The 16,905-nt window shown below is 35.0% G+C and overlaps 2 protein-coding genes and 1 long non-coding RNA gene across 3 annotated transcripts; 2 read left to right on the top strand and 1 right to left on the bottom strand.

Moving 5' to 3' along the window:
* Positions 1 to 2,340: 2,340 nt before the first annotated feature.
* On the top strand, positions 2,341 to 4,182 carry LOC148933557 (uncharacterized). Its single transcript, XR_016134707.1, has 3 exons — positions 2,341 to 2,498; positions 3,467 to 3,571; positions 3,973 to 4,182. It is a non-coding gene; the product is annotated as an uncharacterized LOC148933557 (long non-coding RNA).
* A 7-nt stretch (positions 4,183 to 4,189) lies between these two features.
* Positions 4,190 to 5,390, top strand: LOC125185284 (uncharacterized). Its single transcript, XM_048081797.2, has 3 exons — positions 4,190 to 4,270; positions 4,500 to 4,565; positions 4,673 to 5,390. Exons 1-3 carry the CDS (start codon positions 4,238 to 4,240, stop codon positions 4,877 to 4,879), a joined length of 306 nt encoding a protein of 101 aa, XP_047937754.2. The 5' UTR covers positions 4,190 to 4,237; the 3' UTR covers positions 4,880 to 5,390.
* Positions 5,391 to 7,544: 2,154 nt separating this feature from the next.
* LOC125222443 (beta-amyrin synthase 1-like) lies at positions 7,545 to 12,124 on the bottom strand. The gene is made up of 15 exons (XM_048125064.2): positions 11,987 to 12,124; positions 11,587 to 11,797; positions 10,664 to 10,849; positions 10,305 to 10,592; positions 10,138 to 10,222; positions 9,461 to 10,050; positions 9,256 to 9,378; positions 9,065 to 9,163; positions 8,913 to 8,969; positions 8,781 to 8,827; positions 8,560 to 8,703; positions 8,298 to 8,475; positions 8,133 to 8,213; positions 7,938 to 8,021; positions 7,545 to 7,856 (listed from the first exon to the last, which is right to left on the bottom strand). The coding sequence occupies exons 2-15, from the start codon at positions 11,785 to 11,787 to the stop codon at positions 7,734 to 7,736; spliced, it is 2,286 nt and encodes a 761-aa protein (XP_047981021.1). The 5' UTR covers positions 11,788 to 11,797; positions 11,987 to 12,124; the 3' UTR covers positions 7,545 to 7,733.
* Between the last annotated feature and the right edge of the window lie 4,781 nt (positions 12,125 to 16,905).

Below are 16,905 nucleotides of genomic sequence, written 5' to 3'. Positions count from 1 at the left end.
GATACAAATCGTCCATTACTGAGTAAATAAAATCCATTACACGAAAATATTTGTACATTATGTTTATCTATCAGTTAAAACTACTTCCTAACGTGGATGATATCTAAACCCTAGAGGTATGACTGGAACTCGTAGACTTTGCCGACGGTTGTGTTACTTAGTAACTCCATAGTACACCCTAGCTCACAGGATTGCTAAACCCTTGGGGAGTAAATTAAACTTACTCCATACAATCAAACACTAACAATCTTAAATTTCTCATGAAATTGTATAACACAACCAAACAAATGATAAAGTCAATTTCTGCAATAGGAATAACGTCATCTACAGCTTCCTCAAAGTCCAGCCTAGGCTTTTTCGCTGTTGTCCAAAATAAGATATCAATACAGGGTTATAACCAATGGTATCAATAATGTATTGCATTAATCTAATGTAGTGTATATTACTTGATAAATAATGTACAGAAGCAATCAAATAATGCAAAGTTGAATATAACATCCACTCAATTACAATCATTCTATGTATAATGTACAAAATCATGCAAATAATGTAATAAAAAAAAACAATCCAACCAACAATTACATCAACACAACCATAGACAGTAAGTTCAAAACATACAAAATCAACCCAAAAACTAATGAAAAGCAGTAATTAACTAAAAACTTCAATAATTGACAGCATCCTAACAAAATGAACACGATTTCAGGTTTTACATAAAGATCGACCAAATGTTTGTGAAAATCGTGACGTTGTTTAGTAGAACACTGTGAATCGTCGACTATGTGGTGGTTTGACGGCGAAAATTAAACGCAAACCAATCAATCAGTAATGAAGAAAAATACAATTGAAAAATCCAAAATCAGGAACCCTACCTTGTTGTTGATTGCAAGTCTTCCACCGACTAAAACATTGTTGCGTCGAGCGAGTGAGCAAAATCCAGCATAAATCGTTTTCTACTTGTAGTTGCTCCGATTTAGCAGCGGCTAGGGTTTTGAAATTGGAGAGAAATGGTTTTGATCGTGGGTTGAGGGAAGAGAGACGTTTGGTGAAAGAGAGAAAGAGTGATTGGGTGGAATGTGAAGCGGTTTCAATGAAAATCACGCTTAATTGTAGGAGCTGCCATTTTTAATTCATCATTGTTTTACTCTTATACCCTTGTAATGCACGAAATAGGACCAATAATGTAGCACGGGATAAGTTCCACAATTTTGATCTTGACCGTCCACATCTCTAATCTAATGGATGATATTAAGAAGGAAATAGACACTAAGGGGTCAATAGGACCCTAATGCTCCCCTATATATATAGAGAGAGAGTTGTGATCAATGTCGAACCAATTTTAAAGACCGAACTAGAGACCAAATCTGGGCCATTAGATCTAGTTTTTTTGATGAGATGTGCTGCTGTGAAAATTTTTTCGGTTTCATTACAAGCCCATTTTACTTCATTATATAGGTTTATTACTTCATTCTGTACGTAATACCTTGAAACTACGACATGTTTTTACTTGCTTCCAATAGGTTTTGAAATGATTCAACATATGGTTCATTCAAATTCATTGACGTGGGTTTTTGCTTGATTAACATTTAAAAATGCAATTTATTCAAGTGAGTTTATTACTTCATTCAGAAACGTTATTACTTCATTGGATAAGATTTTTACTTCATTCCCGTATGACTTCAAATGCTTCTACACATACTTCATTCCAATAATTTATTACATTATTTCATGTGTTTATTAAACCATATTAGCGCCATGGCGTTGGTGATAGATATTGTAGAGAGAAAGAACGGCACGCGACGGCGAAACCACATTTACTTACTGGAATGAAGTAAAAACCTACTGGAATGAAGTAAAAACCTACTAGAATGAAGTAATATATTCTGGAACGAAGTTAAATCTTTGTAACATGTTAGTATGACTTATTTACCTTCAGATGAATTAAAATAGACTCGTGATGAAGGCGAAAATAATTTATAAATTTCTGTATCTTATCCATAAAAAACTAGATCTAAAAGCCCTAATTTGATAATGTTCGGTGGTTCGGTCTTTAAGAGTGGATTTGTGGATAATGGGACTCTATATATATATATATAGGGGAGCACTAGGGTGCCCCCTTATTTAGATTGCTAATATACATCTTATTTCAACCCTTGGATCATATTATAGACGGCTCTAACTGATTTTCAGAAACAGAGCACGAATTGCATTTTCGTGTTGTAAATATTGCTTATCAGGGGTAGTTTTGTCACTGCTCGTCAATTAAATTTAAAGAAGATTTGAATATCCTTTAATTAAACGCGGAAACGGTTTGTGACTCTCTCTCTCCCCACTCCCACCATTACTCTCCCCACCAACGCAAATCACATCCGAATCCATAGCAGATTTCATCGATGGAAACCCTAGGCGGCGATTGCATCAGTGGAAAACCCTAGACATACGGTGAATTCATCCTAGTATTTTGGCACTTTCATGACTATAGGTGACTCGTGTTGAAGGTCAGTTTTCTGCGACTGGAGTAGTTTTTTTAGGCATCCCGGTTTTGTAGTCGTTTTGAAGAAATTTCTCAATTTCTCATAGAGATAATTGCATTTTTTAATGAAGATACTTGCTTGTTTTGTGTTTGATTTTTTTTCTTATTCTGGAGAGTTTCTAGCCTAATTTTCTACTCGATTGTTGAAGTTTGTCTTGAGAAGCATTCACGCTCATTTTAATCAACTTGTTGTACTTGTTGAGTCGTGTTTTGGTAAGGAATTTCTGATCGACTTTAATTTATTAGAGTCTGTTTTTGATTCATGAGGTTAGGTAGTGTATGTTTTAATTAGATTCTCATATGATTTTTGCACTAAATGGAATTAGATTCATGGAATTGATGATATTTTAGTAGATTCCAATATGGTTTGTGATTTTATGATTCTTCTACTTGCATTTTAAGTAATGATAGTATTGCTTGTTAAGTAAATGGTTTTTGTAGTATAATGTTTTAATTAGAATCAGATATGGTATGAGTTTCTAGTTTTGATTCTTCCTCAACACTATTAAATTATTAATAGTGCTAAATATTGCATTTTTCGTTTCGCTTAATTGCTTGTGTTTGAATTAGTTTCTGTAGTGTATCATTATTGTCGCGTATGAGGTTCCGAAATATGAAATCTATGTGGTTTCTGCAATGTATCATTATTAATGTGTAAGGGGTTTCATCTATGTGCTATAATAATTGTTGTCTGAAATCTGAAATTGGTTGATGATAATCTGTAACTAGATATAATGTTCACAAGTTTGTGCAGTAAATTGAATTTTGTGATTGAATTACTCTGTAATAAATAGATAGAAATGCAGTAGATGAAATTTTGTGATTGAAATAATGCATGACGATTTGCTTGATTCAATCTTGCCTGTGCAATTTATGTAGTTATTGATTTGTCTCTAATGAGTGGACTAGTGTTTTTCCTTTAATGATGTGTAGTTGTAATTGGAAGCAAAAGGAAGACAACTAGAGATCTGGAGGAGGTTAATAAAGATCGTACTGGATCTGATAGCGAAGAAACACCCGAGGGGAATGGTGAAGAAGGTATCTGCATAATAGACGATTTCTGTTTTCTCTTTTTAAATTTGCAAGATGTGCATTACGAAAGTGCATGTTTTTCCTATATGTATTGCATTTCTTTGCTGTTGCTTCATATTGTGTAATTTGTTTATCATTTATACGAGAAGGAGCTATATTGCATAGTATGCATAATAAAATTGCATGTCTGACAGATTGATGTTGCATATGTAGTATGTCAAAATAATATTTGGAACTTATGTGTAATGAAGCTGCATGTTTTCTCGATATGTAGTGCACTTCTTTTCTAGCACTATATATTCTGAAATTTGGTTGCCATTTGTATAGGAGGTTGCTATATTGCATACTAATGATAATTAAATTGCATGTTTGTCTGTTGGTTGTTTACAACTATAACGGTATGTCAGTAACGCACACTCAACTCCTATCGATGCTTCCATACTCCAGAGTTGATGAAGGTGTTGAGAATGGGTGGAGTGCGTGCTTAAATTACAATGAAAAGTACAAGTCACCCGAATCTCCTTCTCGGTTGTTCCTGAGTACATTCCTAAGTGTAAGTATAGGTTATTTATACATACTTGGTTTTTGCATTTCTGGACCTTTATATATTGTTCTTAGTGGCAGAGTTATATCGTTCTTGCTCAGCATTCAGAATGGAATGAGGATGAAGCAATGAGTGTATTTGAGGAGAGGGTGTTGGACAAGGTAAAATACATAGACAACTTCAAATGGGACAACTACAATCTGGTAATAGTTGTATAAAATGCAATGTTTACATATTTAAAATGCAATTTGTTACATGTTAACAATGCAATTTATGAGTCGAAGTAATGCAGTAACAAATACTTGACTTTTCTGCCAGGTTTTTTTCCCAATTCGTGCAGGCTACCTCTATTACGTTGTATGTTTTGATTTTTTGAAAAAATCTGTGCAGATTTTAGACAACATAGTTTCTGGAGGGGATATTAGAACGAGATATGGCATCGTGGTGGAAAAGCTGGTATGTTTATGACGCAATTTGCTATAGGTTTAAAGTGAAATATCATATTATGATGCAAGCAATAATTCAATTCGTATAGAGGGTAATGTTTTGTTTCTGGTCGGCAGATTTTGTGTTTTATACATGTATTGGAGAAGTGTCATTGTGTAACCTACGGACGTATGCTTGGACGAGCTAAAACGGAGCTGCTTCCCGTGAAGTGGATGATAAAAGGCATCACCTCTAACTGTGGTATGTTTGCTATGCGACACATGGAGACATATTGTCACGACCGCACTTTGCTAAGGATAGCAAACACGGTTTATCGCGACTAGGGGAGGATTAAAGAAGCGGGGAAGAAAGGGGAATCTCGACAAAACTGAAATTTGGAATGACATCAACTTGAGATAGCTTGGAAAATATATCAGAGTGCATAATACAAAAGAATATAAGCTCGTTAATTACATTGCAGCGGAAGAGTCAAGAGAGAGTGACACCGTGTATGGAGACACGATGCATCCGAGCATTGATCAACTAAAACACATTCGCCATTTCTGCTCAACATCGCCCCTCTTTGCCACCGCTTAACCTGCATATTTAGAAATATATGGAGGGCTGAGTACATAGGTACACTCAGTGAACACATTGCCGAAAGATACACATATACATTTCAAAATATTGTCAAGCCATCATCACAGTAACACTCAGGGGTTTTATTGAAAAGACCTGAACTTACTAAAAATATTCACATTGGGTTGCAGCCCCTTTTTTTCTGTACTTAGCCATATCTGGTCATCTTGTGCCGCGGAGATGGTATTCTCATACGGTCACCTTCCCTGCCCAACAGGTCAGAGGTATCCTTGTGCCCTGAGATGGTGTTCTCATACGATCACCTTCTCTGCCCAACAGGTTAGAGGTATCCTTGTGTCGGGAAGGTGGCCACCTTCCACGATCACCTTCTCTGTCGTCCGTTCACGGTCAGAGGTATCCCGTGTACACTAGTCCGAGCGGGGACACCACCCACACTGGGACCCGAATTCGACTTATATATCATCATTCATAATTCACTTGGCCTTAGCCAACAGATAGAAATCATACACAAAACATTTATGGCAAGACAACATTATTAAAATCACGAACATGAGTTCGAGTTTTCACAAAATATAATTTGTATTTTTAGTATAAGAAAGCTCACCTCGTTCGTTTAATTTCCTTAACTTGAAATTCTCGCTCCAACTTTAACTTGCAAAGATAACCTTTCTTTTTTAAAAAAAAACAGTGCATAATTAGTTGCAAGAGTCTGCACTTCTTGTTGCTACCGTCTCACTCTTTATCTCACTCTGTATCTCCTTTCTATGCCTTGTGTGTATAAGTTGGTATGTTTTTGTTAAAAGGGATGGGTATGGAATCATAAAGTTACGGTTTTTATATACTTTTGATTATTATTACTGACAACATTCCTGTTAAATATCATTCCTATCTCTTTGTCAGGTGAAAAGGTTTAATCCTATGGCTGGAGAGGTTAGAGGAAGTTTAGAAGGATTATGAAACGTTGATTATTTGCAGACTCATTAAATGCTCTCTGACAAAGTTGTCCTTCCATCATACTTGAGGTGTAAAAATGCACTTAGCCGTCCATATAGTAATTATCTCCATCAATTATTATTATCTTTACTAGTAATTTATTTATTAAACTATTAGTTATTTATTTATTAATATCATTATTATTGTATTTATTTGGTGTAGGTAAGACCGGGTTAATTTCGTGGCTTTGGTGTAGGAAAAAATAACATCCACGGCTATTCCCGGTGATATACCGGACTTTCTTGAAGGGCGATCGCGAACGTTGAATGGCTGCATGGACTCTTACTTTTATTTGGTGTTACTCTTTTAGTTGTACTTGAAATGTTCATTTGCGAACGAAGCAACGAGTATTTATAATTCCAAGATCGATTATTATAAACAAAAAGGGCAGGTTTTGAATACTACAACGATCACTTATTATTTGTCTTTAAGCTAATAATAATAATAGTAATAATATTAACGTACGAAAGTTCGGGCTGTTACATTCTACCCCTCTTAAAAGAAATTTCGTCCCGAAATTTAGGAGGTATCTAGGCAAAAGGTCGGTATATTTTTCCTTCATTTCCTCTTCTAATTCCCATGTTGCTTCCTCCTGCCCGTAGTGTTTCCACAACACTTTTACTGTAGCAATTGACTTACTCTAAATTTGTTGCAACTTTCGATCTAGGATTGCCACCGGCCTTTCTTCGTAACTTAGGTCAGGTGCCAGTGTGATTTCTTCGCGACGAATCGCGTATTTGGAACGAACATGTTTCTTCAAAGTTGGGAGACGTGGAATACGTTGTGTACGTTCGCAAAACTTAGTGGTAGTGTTAATTAACATGCCACTGGACACTTCCTCAAGGATCTTGTATTGTTCAATAAATCGAGGTTTTAGCTAACAAATAAGACCAGTTCTAGATATTCCTTTGTCTCTTATGTTAAAAGTCAAATCCGTGTGACATGCTTCGGCGTACGACTTTTTCCGGCTTTACGCTTGTGATCCTTTCCATTGATTGCCAGTCTTCTATGTCCATTTCCCCACAACTTTAACTAATAACTTGCAACAAAAGACTGAGTTTCCCTTGGATTCATCACATTTACCTGGAAATATAACTTCACATGTTTTAGCTATAATTATAGAGCTTTAGAATTTCCTTCTAGAAGGAGCTTGCCAAAAGGAATAAAATGTGAGTAGAAATGAGTTAGTGGAATATGGGGTCAACTACCAAAAATGGTAACAGTGAAGTATGTTAAATTATGTGGGACGACTCAAAATGAAATAATGGATTAAATTACTTGGGACGGAGGGAGTATTATCTAGCGTACTAATCTTTCGGTAAGCCATCTAATTTATTCAGTTTTTTTAAACTTTTATGTGTTTGTTATCGTATTAATAGATTCTTTAATAGGAGTACCATAAAGTGTTACAAAAACTCGAACTGAATAGCATTTATTTGTATTTCTTATATGGGGTACTTATTTTCTGTAATACAACATTTTTAATGGCATAAAGAAAAGAAATTAACAACTATTACACATTGAATTGAAGAGTATAAAGCTACAGTTGAAAAAAATTATTCAAATATATATAAAGTGGATTATCCATAGTAGTATCATTTAGGATTAGGAAATTGTTGATGGCAATGATACATGCTTGCGGTACTCTGCCAGAGCCCATAGTGGATATATATTTCTGTATGCCGCATAATGCAACATGCAATTCTTCATGAAAACCCCAGTAATTTCCTGCACAATCATTTCACAAATAAATAAATATATACCATTATGAAATTTATTTTTAATCAATTTTTGTTTTATAGTCTTTACCTGTTGGGGAAAATCACCATCTTCCATTTGAGAGTTGATCAGAAGCTTAGCTGCACGGTGGAGAGGAGTAGGATCCCTCTCACTCTGTTACATATTACAAATGCCATCTTATCAATTTCTTGTTTCATAATCTTCAACAAACATACTAGACGATATAAAATAAAATAAAATAAAATACGAGACGAAAAGGCTAACCTGGCCTGAATGGATTAGGCCCATCAGAGCCCACGACGTATGAACCAAGTTGGACCGGTCATGTTCTAGTGGGACGTACTCCTATTTTCGAATAAAACAGAATTAGCATTTGAAAATACTACTAAGTAGTAGATGTAATTAACTCAGACATGAAGAAAATGTCACCTTCTTTGGGCAGGAAAGGTAGCTTTCTCCCCATCCACCATCACCTCTTTGTGACTTCAGCAAGAAACCAACACCTCTTCTTACTGCTTCACAGTTATTGTATGTCTTGCCGGCTGCAGCCAGTCCTCCGAGGGCGAACCAAGTACCATACGTGAAGCAAACGCCCCAGTTCCCATACCTACAACGCCACCATTCATCGTTAGTTAGCACAACACAGATCATGTACCATTGCAAAAGCAGAGGAAGCAAGCATTGAATGTACCATGAGCCATCAGGCCTCTGGACATCTTCAAGGTAGCCAGCAGCCTTGATGATAGTGGTCTCGATCTCCTTCTTGCGGTGATGAGGGTGCAACTTCTTGAACAAAACAAGCGCTTGGATAGCCGATGAAGTGCACTCCACATACCTAAATCAGTCAGCGTTATTTTACTAGTGCATGGTTTGAAAAGGGGAGTCAAGAGAGTTGTAGTTGATTGATCTTACTCATGCTCAATCACAATGTCAGCAAAGAACTCTGTAGGATTCAGCAACTGCAATACAGTTTCAAAATATCTATAAGAATGATGTAGTCTTCGTAAATGTGAACAGCTTGAGAGAAACAAGAAAATAAGTCACCTCTAGCCACTCTGAGGCTCCTGCCGGCTCCCAAGCAGCCAAACCACCATTTTTGCTCTGCAGTGAGTAATTCAAGTGTGTTTTATCATCTAAAACATTAATCACAATTGATAAAATTTTATTGTATTTAGGATATAGATATACTAATATACCTGCAAGGAAATAAGTATGTTGACAGCATTGTATAATCCTTCAGGTTCCATTTTCTCGCCCACGATCTCAGGAGGCATCACGGAGAACATAAGACAACACTGAAAAAACAGTACAAAAAAGGGATGATCGGATTGTCGTTAATACTCCATTCGTGCCACAGTAAACCTTTGATGATAAAATGGCTGCATACCTTCAATCCTTCTGCAGTGCAATCAGACACTTGCCACCCGTGATCTTGGTCTGAAAACGTCCACGACCCTTTAGAAGTATGGCGGTACATGCTTTTGAAGTCACCAGAAGGATCATCCTTGACCTTCAGAAAAAAAAAACATAATGTCAAATATCAATTCAAAAACTGAGGCATCAATGATTCTGGTATATTTTATCTATACTACCTGAGACTTCTTTACGAAATCATGCCCAAGCTTGAGAGTCTCGCCTATCTCATCAGCCATATCACTAGCTAGAAGCGCTTGTAAAGCGAAGCCCGTGTCCCACTCCTGGCTGCCAAAGCTCTGCATCTTCATCCCGTCCTCTGCGAGCCACAGGTAATCCGGGATTCTTGCAAGATGCTTCTTGAAGTAGTCTCCATTGGGATCCTCCACCCAACATGCCAGCATGCACAACACCTTCTCCACGCATCCGATTGTGATGTACCTGCTGTTCTCATCTTCGTAGTGGATGTGCTTCATTGTGACCTCAAGCGCCTTCTCCCTCAGCTTATTCAGAGGCCAACGAGTCAGAAGAGGCTCGGTCAACACGTAGCAACTATCCCAAAGCAAATCTTGGACTAATGGATGAGGGTAGTATAGATCCTCCTTGGCACAGAGATGCCTGATGCTCCTCCAATTGATTTGCTCATAAGGCTGATCATAGAGCTCTTCCCTTAGCTCCATGATTAAGGGAGTTATCGGGCCAACGAATCTTTTACCGTATAGATATGACATCGGCATGTAAACCATGCGACAGTAGCACCACATCTTTGCTGCATTTTGGTCAAGAAAAAATACATTAAGAGACAAGTATTCTTAAACTAGTATGGTTAGAATTGAATGAATGAATGATTGATTACCTGGATGCATAGGAAGAAAAGATGGAAGTAGCCAGAACTCAGGGGGCATTGGGTTGCTTCCTATCCACTCAAACACTCCCAATATCTATAAACATCAAAATCAAGATATATTTAGGTAATTTGGTAGATTTATTTTTGAAAAATGGTAAAGTATGAAGGATGCATACAGAGAGCCAAGTCTTTCCCCAAGAAGGGATAGCTTTGACAGTGCCATGGTCAAGAATCCATTTCCTTGCTCTGCTGCAAGCATTGTTGAGGCCTCCTTCGGGGCCTTCGCCTAATATACGCATACAGATGTAGTTGAGAGCAGTGCAGAACATGGTGCTGTGGCCTTCTATGTGGAATCCCCACCCGCCGTCTTCATTCTGATGACAGTATATGTAGCGGAGGATTTCCCGGCGATGCTCTGCCGGGAAAACAGAGTTGAGATGGCCGGTGATATACGTGATCATCACCTACAAAACAATCATGTAAGTTTTGAGATGAAATGTTTATAAGCATTTGTAGGAGTACTAGTAGTATTTACCAAAGGTGGAAGAAAGAAGAGGGGGCCGGCATTCTCGGCTGGCCAGTGGCCGTCGCTAGCTTGCAAGGCGGAGAAGAAGGTGACGGCTCGCCGGAGTGTGGTGGTGGCCGCTTCATAGGTGATTTCTTCATCTTCACCCACCTTCACTGGGGGTATAGTCTGTTTGAAATTCTTCTCATGCAAGAACTGCAAATGTAACCATTTTTTAATATTAATAAAATATTGAAGTCGTTGAATTAGTGGTCAACACCGTACTAATATGGACTAATTTGCTCACGTTTTGGTACTTAAATAAATATTATTGGAGTTAGGTACGTAACTACTCAGGTCAATTAAATAATTAAATCATACACTTTGATTCGGCTGTTTAGCATATTATTATTAGTACTATATCAGTTCACAACTCGGGTCAAAGTTTCTATTTGTAGTTCACATAGTTTAGCAGTAAATATTATTGTACTTGAGTTATCCAGTTTTTTTTTTGATAAAATGTGTAACATATTTAATATTTTTTTAAATGCGAAATCCAAAAATATTCCTCAACTATATTGAAGTGGGACAACAGAGGGAATATATTAATAAGAATAATTATTCCTATGCAAAAATAATCACTTTCAACAATAAGAATAACCACTTTTCACAAATCAACTTTCACTTAGAAGGAATAAATATTTTTTAGGTTGAGTTTTTTGGATTACTCCCTCAGTCCCATTGAAGATGACTCACTTTCCTTTTTGGTTTGTTCCAATTAAGATGACTCATTACTTAAAATGGAAACACTTTTATCTCTACTTTATTCCATCTCTCTCCTCTTACCACACAAAATATAACTGCATAAAATCTCGTGCCGCCCAAGGAAGGGGTCATCTTCCTTGGGACGGAATTTGTTGGTGTAATTTAAAAAAAAGGGGTGAAAAAAGAACCTGAAGACGCCAGAGGAGATCGCTGCTGGGCTTGACGTGGCGACGGTTGTCCCAGAAATCACTGCGGGCTTTATCGACGGCTTGTCGGAGCTCCGGCGTGCCATAATCCGGGTCGAATTCCCAAGTTTGTCGGCCCACGTAGTTGTTTGTGCTGTAGAGGTACGGCCCATCCACTCCTTCCGCTGTCTGAAGCCTCCACATTTTCTCACACCTATCCAAATTTTTAAATACTCCATATTACTAGTAGTACTCGTTTAGGAAGCTAGCATGAATTACAATTAACACGAGTATATGCATGAGACTAACTCTAAAAAACTTAGATGCAAAAAGCTAGCTACCTAGTGAAGAAGAATGATTGAGTTAGAGAGAGAGACAGAGAGAGTTATAGAAAGTTACAAACCACCAATTGAGAGAAATAGAAACCACAAACTGAATTGTTGTAAACGATCGAAGCTACTCACGATGTTAAATAGGCAAATATCTTGGCTTAGCTGGGAAAAGTAGCTTTCAAAAATTAATGCTTAAGGAAGGGTAAAATACCGAACTAAGCCGTGGGTTTGGCAGAGGGAGAAATAAAATACTATTATGAGTTGAGTTTGTGGAGTTTAAGAGGGGATTATATATACATGTAAATTTCGAGAGGTGTGTGCATCACATACCGTGTGAACAATTTTATACTAATCTTGACTCTAGTGGAGGAGGTATGGCAAGTAAAACCCTCAATCATGCAAGTCAAAATTGATAACTATCCTACTACTTTTCTACTTATCTAATCATTTTTTCTTCCTCAGCTTGTTGACAATAAACAATTTCAGAATTATGATCAGTTTCAGATTTCATACTATTTGACCACCGAAACTAAATTTATTTTTTGCATTAATTGTAACATGAAAGATTATCAGGCACGAAAATCCACATAGCACATGCTCTGGTTGAATAGTAGTAATAATATTATTGAACCACCTAATTAAGTAAATTAAGTATGGAAAAATTAAAGCTGAAAATTGATGACGCAATATAATTAACTAAATACTGTATAATTGGGATGGAGGCTTATCAAGATGTACACTACACAGATCTTTTCTCAGTGATTTTGTCGGTAAGCAAAAATGTTTGTTGTTGGAATATAATATGAGGACTTTTAAATTTGTGATGACGTTTAATTTGTTACTATTACTAAAAGGAGAATGACCGAAAATCGACCCACACCGAATAAAAAAGAATTCGATCAACCAGCTAGAATTCAGGATGAAGTATCATGCTTAATGTTAGAACTTAGAATTATAAGATGCTCATCTTTGGAATTTGGAACTTCAATATTTTGTCTTTATTAATTTTGCAAATCTCCACTCGCGCAAAACATTTTTCTTAAATCCTCTCAATCAAGATACTATGAATTAGATCCACCGGCTACAATTCAGGACGAGGTATCATGGTCAATGTTAGAAGTTTAAATAAGATGTTCATCATTGAAAATTGGACTATAAATAAGATGCTCATCATTGGAATATGGAACTTAAAGTAGTACAGTACGTAGTAATTTATTAATATCTTTATTTCTACTTTTCTTTTTTTATTAATTTCGCAAATCCACTCGTCCAAAACGTTTTTCTTAATTCCTCTCAATCAATCTACTCCCTCCGTCCACAAAAATAGGACAATTAGTGTGTGACACGGATTTTAATATAAAATTGGTAAAGTAAGAGAGATGAAAAAAAGTAAGCGAAAAGCAGTGTTAGTGGAATGATATGTAGGGTTATTATTTGTTAAAAACTTTTCATAAATGAATGTGCTCTATTTTTTGTGGACGATAAAAATGGTAAATGTGCCCTATTTTTTGTGGACGAAGGAAGTATGAATTAGATCCACTAGCTAGAATCCATGATGAAGTATCATGCTCAATGTTGGAAGTAGTATTCTCTTTATTCCTGAAAAGTATCAACTATTTTCTTTTTATTTTGTTTTTGAAAAGTACTTCCTCCTACCATAATAGATGTCACGCTTTCCTTTTCAGTTTGTCCCATAAAAAATGTCACATTTTCTTGTTTGAAAAAAATTATCTCACATTAATATAAATATACTATTTTCTCTCTCCACCAAAGGCACAAAACAACATCTCCTAAAATCTCATGCCGTTCTCCAACTATGTCATCTATTATCAAAAGGGGAGAGAACTTTCTAATTTTGGAAACTCATTTCTCTTTAATGAGGTGAGATCCATTCCCCACAACAATACTGTCATGTTTAGTTAACAAGAAAGTAAAGTTAGCAAGGAAAATGAATCATTGGAATATGATTCCTAACAACATTACTTTCATGTGTTTGGAATATATCAAGATTTAAATTTTTTATTTTATTTAAACACTAAACTAAGAATACAATAACTAATTTTTTCATTAATAAACTAATAATAATAATAATAAAATAATTATATTATTATTGTGATGGATAATTTAATAATTGTATTTATATTTTCTTAATTTATAAGTTCATAACAATAGAATCTTAAATGATAAAATAATAAATATAATTATTACTATATAATTAAATTATAATCATATTTACTAATATTATAGTTTAATAAATTTCATTAACACTTCATTAATTAATTATTAATTTCTAAAATAATAAAAATATAAATATAATAATTATATTGTAGTTATTTATTATTAATAGTAAACAATACACTAATACTATAATTGTAACTATTAAAATTATAATTGTGAATATAATTATTTAATATATTGAAATTAAGAGTTTGATTCATAATTTAAAATATTAATTATTAATAATAATACAACAATAATGATAGTTGAATAAAATAATATACTCCACTCTATTAAATAAATACGTAAAAATCCTAAAACTTGGGAACAAAATCCTAAAAAAAGTTAGGATTTAGAATCCTAGAAAGTTGTATTATTTTCCTTATTTAGGGATTATGATTACTTTCCCAATTTGATTAAAAACCAAAATAAACATATTAATTTAAAAATTAAAGATTCAAATTATTTTCTCAGCTAGAATCTTGGCAACCAAACATGACCTAAAAACTTTATCCCCCTTATTTTTCCAATTATGAATTAAAACTCGTGTCGAACCAAATGTTCATACTCTGTGGGGACGGAGGGAGTATAATATTATTAGCCACCTATGAACACATACCTAGTCGAGGTCTGATTTCTCTTCTCGTGGGTGTGGTAAAAGGCAGAAGTGGTGATGAGCGGGAACAAAAATGAATGCACTATTTTTATGTTATTCTCTCCGTCCATAAAAAGATTCTTATTTTGCTATTTTGTGATGTCCAAGAAAAATAGTCTCAATTAAAAAAAAATGGAAAATCTTTCTCGCATATTCCATTTTTTCTTCTTCTCTTTCCTATTTTACCTACTTTTAGGGATGTCAATGTAGCCCGTAACCTGTGGGCTGGCCCGAATAACCCGCTAAATTTATAGGGTTAGGGTCGGAAATTTCTAGCCCGATAAAAATAAAACCCGATAAGCTCGCACCCGATTAACCCGCAATCTGATAGGGCCAGACCCGAAAACCCGATGGGCTGGCCCGATAACCCGGTAAAATTTATATTTTTCAATTTTTTATTCCTAACTCGACACTTCATTGACTAATTTTATGACATAGATAACTAAAAAAAGATAAATTTCAATTTTATGGTAAATATATAAATTATATATTGAATTTTTATTAATATAATAATTGTTAAATAAATTAATCTCACTAAAAGAATATTTAAATTTTTAACATGGGGTAAAATTTCACGAAATATCACAAATATTAGTATTTTATGATTGAGTTTAAGCATATATATCAAATTTATCATAATTAAATATTTTATATTTTATAAATATAACTAATTTTCATCATGATTTATTTGATTGTTCGAGCCTTAACCTTATCGGTAGCAACCCGATTAACCCGTCGGACTAGCCCGAAACCCGAGCTTTTAGGGTTAGGGCCGAACTTTTACAACCCGAAAGAAATCACAACCCGACAAGCCCGCACCCGATTGACCCGCAACCCGAGTAGGGTTGGCCCGAAACCCGATGGGCCGGCCCGATTGACATCCCTACCTACTTTTTCCCATTCTCTCTTACTACATTACTTACTTTACTAATTTTTCATTAAAACTCGTATCGTTTACAAATGAGACTAATTTTTATCGACGTAAAGATAACTACTTGTATTAGGGATGAAAGAATACTTTTGAAAAACTTTAAATAATTGAAAGGATAATTTCATCCATATACAGATTGTTAGTTGTTACCAAACATCCCAAAGCGAACTAATACGACAAGAGCAAACCAAATATCATTAATGCAATAAAACGTTTCCATAGATAATAAAATCAATGACATGATCACTATGTTAACTTGGGTTGGCTTTGCTCCCAAACCAAACATGACTTTACCAGTCACTAGCACACTTTTTTACTTTTTTTGGCATATAAGCGTATAAAGTCATTAGTAATGTGACATGTATAGATCCAAATACTAATAATTTGCAATTGTGTATATAACTTAATGGATTATGATTTTGATATCACGGACTCATATGGTATGGTTTGATGTTATGATGGCTATAAAATGGTTTTGTTAATGGTTTTGAAAATATCTTGCATTAGAGCGAGAGGTCGATTAGGGAAAATGGGTGTGACAGACGTTGCAATCCCACTAATTAATTGCGACAGAGAGAGCAACCTCAAATTTCATGGTTGAATCTTGTATATTGATGAACGAGGTTAAACAGTCAAATTATGAATATTGACCTTTGTTGGAAAAAAGAGCATATATTATGAATATTGAATACCGTAATTAATTGATTAATTAATAAACTATAATTTAATTAGGATGAAAGGTGAAGCCGGATGCACAGACATTTTTTTCTTAATTATTTTGTCATTAAGCAAAGTTGTTTATTTTTGGAATATTACAAATAGGGATTATTAATTTGTGATGACTTATTATAACAGAGCGACCAAAATTCTATTCACACCCTAGTCAAAATAATAAATATGGATCCACTAGCAAGAATAAAAGATGAAGGATCATTGGAATTTGGAAAGTACTCCATCCGTCCCTAATAATTCGTTAACATTTGACCTGACACGGGTTTTAAAAAAATATAATAAAAAGTGTGTTGAAAAAGTTGATGACACATGGGTCCTATTTTTATATGTTTTACAATAAAATGTGAGTAAGAATGAGTTAATGGAATGTGATGTCACTACCAAAAATGATAAAAGTGAAAAGTGAAAAGTGAAAACTTTTAGGAACGGTCGAAAATGGAAATAAGTGACAAATT

Source organism: Salvia hispanica, chromosome 1, assembly GCF_029641045.1.
Source record: "Salvia hispanica isolate PSC_SH4W2 chromosome 1, Shi_PSC_v1, whole genome shotgun sequence".
Lineage (NCBI taxonomy): Eukaryota > Viridiplantae > Streptophyta > Magnoliopsida > Lamiales > Lamiaceae > Salvia > Salvia hispanica.
The sequence above is the reverse complement of the archived record's forward strand: the minus strand, read 5'-3'. Positions and strand labels throughout refer to the sequence as shown.

Bases quoted from the DNA above. Each gene is read 5' to 3' on its own strand.
- LOC125185284 (XM_048081797.2), top strand. From the start codon at position 4,238: ATGAGTGTATTTGAGGAGAGGGTGTTGGACAAG. The intron at 4,271-4,499 runs GTAAAATACATA...AAATCTGTGCAG, and splicing joins AGGAGAGGGTGTTGGACAAG to ATTTTAGACAACATAGTTTC. The intron at 4,566-4,672 runs GTATGTTTATGA...TCTGGTCGGCAG, and splicing joins GCATCGTGGTGGAAAAGCTG to ATTTTGTGTTTTATACATGT.
- LOC125222443 (XM_048125064.2), bottom strand. From the start codon at position 11,787: ATGTGGAGGCTTCAGACAGCGGAAGGAGTGGATGGGCCGTACCTCTAC. The intron at 8,970-9,064 runs GTATATTAGTAT...TACTCACTGCAG, and splicing joins ACATACTTATTTCCTTGCAG to AGCAAAAATGGTGGTTTGGC. The intron at 8,022-8,132 runs GTTAGCCTTTTC...AATATGTAACAG, and splicing joins GCCTAATCCATTCAGGCCAG to AGTGAGAGGGATCCTACTCC.